At 46.9% G+C, this 8546-nt stretch overlaps 1 protein-coding gene across 2 annotated transcripts; it reads right to left on the bottom strand.

The window, feature by feature from the left end:
• Nucleotides 1-143: 143 nt before the first annotated feature.
• COQ10A (coenzyme Q10A) lies at nucleotides 144-3997 on the bottom strand. 2 transcript variants are annotated; one of them, XM_090273394.1, is made up of 5 exons: nucleotides 3647-3997; nucleotides 2965-3111; nucleotides 1997-2189; nucleotides 1658-1759; nucleotides 144-1354 (listed from the first exon to the last, which is right to left on the bottom strand). In XM_090273394.1, exons 1-5 carry the CDS (start codon nucleotides 3778-3780, stop codon nucleotides 1187-1189), a joined length of 744 nt encoding a protein of 247 aa, XP_090129520.1. In that variant the 5' UTR covers nucleotides 3781-3997; the 3' UTR covers nucleotides 144-1186. The 2 variants fall into 2 exon arrangements, with proteins under 2 accessions (XP_090129520.1, XP_090129521.1); XM_090273395.1 differs by lacking the exon at nucleotides 3647-3997 and adding an exon at nucleotides 3458-3495.
• Between the last annotated feature and the right edge of the window lie 4549 nt (nucleotides 3998-8546).

The following is an 8546-nucleotide window of genomic DNA, read 5'->3' as shown; positions in this document are numbered from 1 at the left end:
AGGTCCTGGCTTGTAGAATGTACTACTATAGTTAGCAGGGACACTATGTTCAAGAGGCTTTCTTGCACCTTCACTCCCCATGACTTTATTCTACTCTGTAATATCTATATTATCCTCCCAAGAAACAATATAAAAAAGCCAAATTCACACTGTCACGGTTAATTTATTGAAATGTTATAAAAACTCAGGCCAAGTGGAAGAAGTTGTACCCAAGAGTACAACTCTGTTCCGTGTTGTTTTTTTTCTCCTCGCCCAATGGCACTGATGATAAGAAAGCCCCAGGCTTTCCACTAGCATGGAAATATTCTTAAAGTGAGGTCATGTTTCAAGCTGTGGCCAGGTCTCTGGCATCTACTGAGGCGTATCAGGCAAGCAAAAGTAAGTGACCTTACAGTTCCTCTCTGTCAGAGGAAGAGGCTCTATTTATTCAATCCTTTAGTAAAGTCGTGCCCTGGACTGGTGGTTCAGTTGGTTAAGCCATCCTGATATGCGAAAGGTTGCAGGTTTGATCCCTGGTCAGGACATGTGCAAGAGTCAACCAATGAATGTGTAAATGGGTAGAACAACAATGTCTCCTTTCCTTGCTCTAAAATCAATAAAAAAATTTTTAATTTAAAAAAGAGGAAAGACCATGGCCAGGTAGCTCATTTGGTTAGAGCACCATCGTCCCCCATACACCAAAGTTTCAGATTCAGTCCCTGGTGAGGGCACATACAAGAATTAACCAATGAATGCATAACTAGTGGAACAACAAATTGATGTTTCTCCCTCTCTCTCCCTTCCTTTCTCTCTTTAAAGTCAATAAATAAAGGGGGTGTGTGTGTGTTTTTTTAAAGAAAAAAGAAAAGTTGCTATTTTCCCTGGTTGGACACTAAAGTACCTTGACAGGGCTCAGAGATAATCACACAGTCCTAGTTATAACTCACTGTGAGAAGGCAGTAGGCATCAGGCATACAAGGTTCCCAAGATGAGCCTGACCATTTCCTAAGCATGCGTCCCTTCCATATCCCCCTGCCTTCTCCCCATCCCCCTGGCATTTCCATCCAGCTTAGAACCCAATTTCTGGAGAATTGATAGGGAAAACAGTATTATGAACACGAATTCTTCTCTCACATTGGAGCAGGAGCCAAATGAAAACTGGGTGGAGTCGGGGAGGAGAGTAGAAGCTAAGGGGCGATCTTTTGCCTTAAGTCTGGTGCACCTCATGGAACATAAGTTCACGGGGGATGGCTGTTTCTGGCCCAAACTTGGTGGCTGCCCGGCGCTCAAAGGCAGCGACATTCTGTTTGACAACCTCATCAAAAAAGATGGTGGCCAGCTGGGAGTGCAGCAGAGAACGAAATTCAAAGGAAATCTGGAAATGGGTAAGAGACAGTCAGAAACTCAAAACCATATTGGATAGTCCCTGGCCAAATGCAAGGATACTATTCAGTGCCTTTTCTTTCCCTCCCCCTCTGGTTCCTTAGAGCCCCTCAAAAACCCTAACTTAGGACTGAGCACAGTGTTCAAGTCTGATAAAAGGTCAGATCTGTGGAAAGCATCATTGACTTGGGAAGTGCTAAGTACCAGCCATACATAAAGAATTAATTTGTCACAGTACCTCAGCTCTGCCTGCACACCCAGTTGTAGCCCTATGTCATATGGGCTCCTGACTCACCGAAAAATCCACAGTGCAAGTTCGGGGGTAGGCAGGAATACCAGGGCTGAATCGCCATATGGTCTCTAAGTGATTGAAGAGCTTGCCATCAGTGCAAACAGCCTAAAATAGGGCAGTCAGGTAATTAAACATCATATCATACAATGGAATAAAACCTAAAATAGGTATAGGAAGCTATAAGAAGGAACTGAAAGTCATTTTCCTTCTAATATTTTATTAGGGGAGTATTTGACACGTGGAGATAAAATCATTACAAGAAGGCCAAAATAGCCCTTAAATGTAAAAATGCTAGAAAATACAGAACAACTTCCTGATCAATCTGTCCCAGACAAGCCTCACCTTGACCATGTGAGGTTTGACCGTGGAAACAGCAGAGGTGTAACGTTCCACCACAGGTGGAAAGCCAACCTCCAACTGGGCCTTCAGGTGACCTTTGCGGCTGGATACCACCAAAGACTTCTTACACCAGGGCACAAACTCGCAGTACTCCTGGACATTGGATACCACCTCGAACATCTCCTGCATTGAGTACCTAGGGGAAGGAATCAGAGGCCAAGGAACTGCCAGCTGGTTCAGGCTCCTCCTTGCCCTGGGTGCACTCCCCTTAGCACCTCTGCTCACTAACCGTGCACCTTCAGGAAGTAGAGATAACAAAGCCTGAACGAATAACTTACCAAAAGCAAATTACAAATTTTCATGATGTTAATGTTACCTTATGTTTTAAGTGTACAGAATGTCTTTATATTTAGTATCTATTTTGATCTTAAGAGAGGTCATCTAGGGAGGACAGAGGTTGTCGATCATACAAGGACTCAGATCCCCATTTTACAACTTTCTTACAATTATAGCCTTGGATACCATTACCTGTGCCTCCATTTTCTCACCTGCAAATCAGAGGTAATAACAGTACCTGATTCGTAGGTTTGTTGAGAGGATCATATAAAATCTTTGTAAAACACTTAAGCAACCAAATCGCTAGCTGTAGCAAGTGTGCAATAAGTGATAGCTACTTTATATTGTGCACAGAATACATTAAGCCAGGTAGGCAGAGAAATAATACCCTGTTGTCTTATGACACTGCCCAACTCTAGGCACGTTTCGCTTAATGCACATGCAGGGCAACCAAGAAGAAAGGAAATTAAGGTTGGAAGGCGGGCAGGGGAGGATAAAGAGTAATATAGCCGGGAGAGATGATCAGGGATGAATCTTCCCCCCTATCGCTAACCCTTACATTCTAACTTGGACATGGTTATTTGTTTGGAGGGGAAAGAAATGTGGAGGGATGCTGGACAGGGGAGGATGCTCACCCCATGATCCTACGCTCGGAGTAAGCCTTTCTCTTGTTGGTGAAGGGGGCAGCAAAGCCCATGAAGGAACGGTGGGGAGGAAAGCCAGCCTCAGCCGCCAAGGCTTGGGCAGCCCGGGGCAAGAGGAGGCTGCCGGAAATCATAAATCTAAGCCCGAAAGGAAAGGAGAGACAACGTCATGTTACTTTTGTGTTCAGCCATTCCTAGGTGAAGGGGGAGAGAGACGCATCCCAGAGGAAGGTCGTCCAGACAAGCTTCTCCCCCAGCACCTGCTGCAAGCCGCCAGGCAGTCACGAGTGCGAAAGGTCGAGGGCGGCCGAGGACAGTGCCACGGGAGGAGACGGAAGAAAGCGGAATGCGTGCGAACTGCCAATTGCCTTTGACTATGGGCTATGCTACTGCTGAAAGCTAGGCAGCATCCTAGGTCCCGGGATTTCGCCAAGCCCGTTGTGGTCAGGGCTTCCGCGAGAGGCAAGGACTGGTTGACACCCACCCCGGGAGCTTCCCTTCGCGCATAGCTTGCAAAGGGGTTCCCCAAAAGCTGTACACCGGACCCCAGGGAACAACCGCTGCCACCCCCGCCGCGCTGGCATCCCTGGGTTGCAATCCCTCACCGCAGAACTGCGGGGTCCTGAACCGACCCCACTTTCCTTGGGTGTAGCCTCCCGCACCTCCCTCTCACCTCATTGGTCGCCGCGGTCGCGGAGGGCCCGGGGGCGGGGCCGGGCGCGCGCCCGGGCGGAGCGGGAGGCCGCAGCAGCGCTGGGCCGCCGCGCGCGTCCCGACCGGGAGGCGCCGCGCGCTCGCGGAGGCCATGCGCGCCACCCTCCCTAGCCCTCGGCTCTGGCACCGGCTGCGCCCTCCTCACTCCTGAGGAAGAGCCGCAGGAAGCGGCCGCAGGGTAGATTCAGGGAGCGCAGGGGTGGCGTGGGGCAGCGGCTCCTCTGGCTTTGCTCCCTCCCGGGCGGCTGGATGAGCTTGAACTGAGCAGCTACCGCTGCTCCTGCAGCTCCCAGTACCCTCACGTCACGCGGTTGCCATGGCTCGGGACTGGGAGAGGGAGGAAGCAAGGGGACAACGCGGCCTGTCGGGAGATGTAGTTTAACACCTCTGGTGAGAAAAGGGCACTGGAGTGTGTGTTTGAGAAGTTGCAGAAATGGTCCGGTAGTGCAAAGTCGCCAGGCAAACCACTGTACTTGGCTAGTCTGGGTCATGAACCTGATACATGAGCGCAAAGGCTTGTCAACAGCAGACATTTGTTGATCTCTTTGAGCCTTTATCATATTCTGCCTTGTTTATAGTTCTATGAATTCTATTAATTTTTGTAGCTCCCAAAGTGCTTAATACTGTGCTTTACATCTTTGAGAAAGGAAATGAACGTTCCAAGCTCTGGGCAAAGAGTTTACATAGTTTTCTTCTTTAATATTTATACAAAGAAGTCGATACCCTCCTGGCTGGTGTGGCTCCATGGATTGAGCTCTGGCCTGCGAACGGAAAGGTCACCCGCTGGATTCCCAGTCAGGACGCATGTCTGGGTTGCGGGCCAGCTCCCCAGTTGGGGGCGTTGGAGAGGCAACCGATCCATGTATCTCTCACACATTGACGTTTCTCTTCCTCTCTTTCTCCCTCTCTTTCCCTCTCTCTGAAAGTAAATAAATAAATAAATAAATAAAATTTTTAAAGGAGTCAAGGTAGGAAAAACCAGACTTACTTCTAGGGGAGAAAACCATCTTTGTCTGGAAAAAATATGCACTTAATGAAGGGTGAGACCTCAAGGGCAGGAGGAACCCAGGCAATGAAATGTCACTATACTGTTTTCCATCATGATACAAGGAGGAAAAAAATGCTCTTGATAAAAGTGGATAGAACAAAAGAAGAAAAAAAGGAGAGAGTAATGAGCAATGAGAGACTGGATCTAAGTGGATGCCAGGGCCATTGAAATTTTCCCACCATGGAGTAGAGGAAGGACATTTTAAGAATGATGGTGTTGTGGAGGATTAGGAGGTGGAGGGATCAAGCAAAAAAAGTGAAGAACTGATGATCATGAACAACAGTGTGGTGATTGTGGGGGTCGGTATAAGGGAGATAAATGATAATGGAAAAAATACAATAAAAAAAGAAAGGAAATAAAAAGAATGGTGACGCTGGCTGTTACAATTAATGATGTTTATACTACTACATTGCAAGCCCCTCCTCTACTTTTTTTCTAAATCTTTAGACAAGCTCTCTACATTCAGAACAGATTTGAGTAGAGTTATGTGGGTGGGGTGGACGGGATAAAATAATTAAAGATTATGTTCCTCTTTGGGTCTAATTGGTGTGGAAGAGAGACATCCTGCCCAGAAACAGGGGCCTGAAAACAGACATAAATCCTCCCACTCCCCTCACTCCTTGAGATTGGCATTTATTTTGGGCTATCCACTGGGTATGGACTGACTTAAAATCTGAGCCCATTTAATCTGGATTTCAAGGAGCAGGAGTCCTCCCTTGAACCCCGGTTTACCGTTAACATTTTGTAAGGAAGGTATTTTAATCCTTATTTTATATTTATATATAATGTCCCAAGTTGGGGAATGATCTCATTTCTTTTTCTTTGCTAACATGTCTTCTTTTTCCCTCAGCATCCCCACCTCAACCGTCAGGATACAGTATCTCCTTCCAGTTCAAAGATGATAACCTCGAGCCACTCTCAATGGGCATGTGACCTCGAGAGACAGATTTACTCTTTCCAACCCCACTCTCTTGTCTAGTTCCACTCCTTCTAAGGGCTCACACATGTGAAGCAGCTGCTTGGAGTGAGGAGGAAGGATCTGTCCAAATAAAAGGCAGAAATTAACTGGGATACATGACTGAACTGTGACCTCATTAACATTTTGCCTTAACGGAGTTAACTGCTGCAGAATTCCCAAGGTACAATAGGCTTGCCAAGCCAATTTACTTCTTGTACCCTACTAATTATGTTAGCTAATTACTGCCTTTTAAACTTTTCCTAGTTCATTCCCTGTACTTTAAATAACCAATTTCCTGCCATTTCCCCATCATTCTGTATTGATAACTTAAAATCCTGACTCAAAATACATCTCCTGGAAGCCCCTTTTGACTGAACCCATTCCTCAACATGAATATCATGTAAAGTAGCATATATCCTATATTTGCTAGTTGTTCCATGTGTATATGTATGCTCTTCTACTAAGTTATAAGCTCCACAAAAAATAGATACCATTATTTCTAAGTTTCTATCTCCAAACCAGTTAGAATAGTGTTGTATTCAATGGTGAGTTTTCAATCAACACTTGTTAGAAGACTGAAAACTGAGTCTTAAAGACAGGCAGGCATCTGCCTGAATATAGCCAAATATGAATTTAGTAGTTGAATTCAGTAGGACTGTACACATAAGACAGCTTTACCACCACCTCCAGCCTCCTCCCCAACCCTATATATCTCCCTGAGCCCTGGAAGTATCTGTGTCACCTATGTCATATCCCTTTTTTTTTCCTACTGGGAAATCCTCTTTCTGTGCTCTGAATAATGTTAAAAACAACCCTTCTAGCTCTTCCTCCTCCTTTCGGCTGCCCAAAGAAACTGGCTGGAAACCTCCCTTGTTCACCTCCACTCCCCAGCCAGAACCAGGCACCTGACTTTAGCTTAACTCCTGACTCCCAATTCCTCAGGTTACCAAGAGCTATTTCAGGCAATAGACACCACATAATCCCCTCCTCCTCATCCTCTGGGCCATATCCTAGCTTAGCCCTTCCTGGAAGGTCCATCGTACCCAATAGCCAAGTCAGCATGTCCCAACACCCATATCCATCTCCTCTCCAGCTGCCTTCAGTTTCTGCTTTTTCAGTCTCATCTTCATCATCATCATCATCATCATCATCATCATCGTGTGTGGGTTTGATCCTTGGTCAGGCCCATGCAAGAATCAACCAATTACCCTGGCTTGTGTTGCTCAGTGGATTGAGTGCTGGCCTGCAAACCAAAGGGTCACCAGTTTGATTCCCAGTTAGGGCACATGCCTGGGTTGTGGGCCAGGTCCCCAGTTGGGGGCGCATGAGAGGCAACCACAACATTGATGTTTCTCTCCCTCTCATTCTCCCTCCTTTCCCCTCTCTCTAAAAATAAAGAAATAATATATATATTTTAAAAGAACCAATGAACGCACGAATAAGTGAAACAAGAAACCAATCTCTCTCTTCCCCACCATTTCCAATAAATATAAAAAATTTAAAAAAATAAATGTGACTGCTACAGGGTAAATAAGTGTGAAGGCTAAGGAGACCTAACAGAAGGGAAGGAACCCGTTAACCAGGGAAGACTTCATGGAAGAGGTAAGTTTTACATAATATTATAAATTTCATTTTCTATATGGTAAAAACTTTAAAAATAATTAAAAGTATCTCTCTCCAGGAAAAAACACTGGTACCAGTGTCCTGTGTGTTTTTACATCAGGAATCAGTGAGGTGGCATAAATTGTTGGAGAGCAAGGAAGGACGTCTATATCTATGCCTTGGCAAGGGTCAACTGCTTACCCTTCTTCCTAAATGCATTCCCTTCTCAGAATACACTGAGTTGCTGAGCTCTGAACAGGACTCTGAGTCACCTTTTATAAATTGTACCAATTTTTCTTTTTTAAAGATTTTATTTATTTTTAGAGAGATGGGAAGGGAGGGAGAAAGAAAGGAAAAGAAACGTCCAGATGCCAGAGATACATCAACTGCTTGGTTGGTTGGTTGCCTCTCACACGCCCCCAACCGGGGACCTGGCCCACAACCCAGGCGTGTGCCCTAACTGGGAATCAAACCAGCGACCTTTGAGTTCGCAGGCCAGCACTCGATCCACTGAACCACACCAGCCAGGTTACAGTTTTTCAATATCCACTTTTCTTCCTTCTTTTTCCCTTTTTGGGCTGGACTGTCCTGCATCCAGATCTTACCTGATTGGCTGCTCTGTGGCCTCTCCAATGGAGGAGAGGAAGCACCCTCACCCTTTTCTGAGTAGAAGCCGTTGAGCCTTTTAAAGTGCAGCCGCCACCCTACTACCTAAACCTGTCAATGTAGTAATTAGGGAGTCGAAAGTGCCCCTTCTGTTGGCCTTGGAGGCCTTCAGCTGCCAGGTGTCCTAGACTCTTTGTGGGGATTTTCTGCAGCAGGAGCGTCCTTGGGATTTCTCTCTGAAATTTGAGCGCTTTTGCTATTTCCTTTCCACCCAACTCATGTCACTGCTAGTGGAATTATAGGCCTACGCTTCCTCTGAAGTTATTGCCACATACAAACCCCAGATCTCCACGCCCCTGCTTCCCCAAGTCTTTGGGGGCTTGGGGTTGTGTGACCGCTGACAGGAGGAGTTAGCTCCCGAGAAGGCACTGAGGCTTGTTGGGCTGGGTCCTCAGGTTGGTAGGCACCGCAGGGCCAAGGTCCGAGTAGCCGCTGGAGCCTTGTGGAGGCACCCTGGGGCCGCCAGACTGGAGCAGGGAGCGGGGAACCTACGCGCGAGGCTGGGGCTACCGCAGAGGGGGGCGGAGGGCGCCGCGGCCCCAGGCAGCACGGCAAGCGTCCTGCGGCGGGGCCCAAGACGGCCGC

This window comes from Furipterus horrens, unplaced genomic scaffold (assembly GCF_987537825.1).
Source record: "Furipterus horrens unplaced genomic scaffold, mFurHor1.1.pri manual_scaffold_4, whole genome shotgun sequence".
In the NCBI taxonomy this organism is placed as follows: Eukaryota; Metazoa; Chordata; class Mammalia; order Chiroptera; family Furipteridae; genus Furipterus; species Furipterus horrens.
Note: the sequence above shows the minus strand (reverse complement) of the source record. Positions and strands in the feature narration are given on the sequence as shown.

Excerpts from the sequence above, each read along its gene's own strand:
- COQ10A (XM_090273394.1), bottom strand. The coding sequence starts at position 3,780 with ATGGCCTCCGCGAGCGCGCGGCGCCTCCCGGTCGGGACGCGCGCGGCG. Across the intron at positions 3,112-3,646 it reads CGACCGCGGCGACCAATGAG|ATTTATGATTTCCGGCAGCC; the intron begins GTGAGAGGGAGG and ends TTTCGGGCTTAG. Across the intron at positions 1,760-1,996 it reads TCAAACCTCACATGGTCAAG|GCTGTTTGCACTGATGGCAA; the intron begins GTGAGGCTTGTC and ends GCCCTATTTTAG.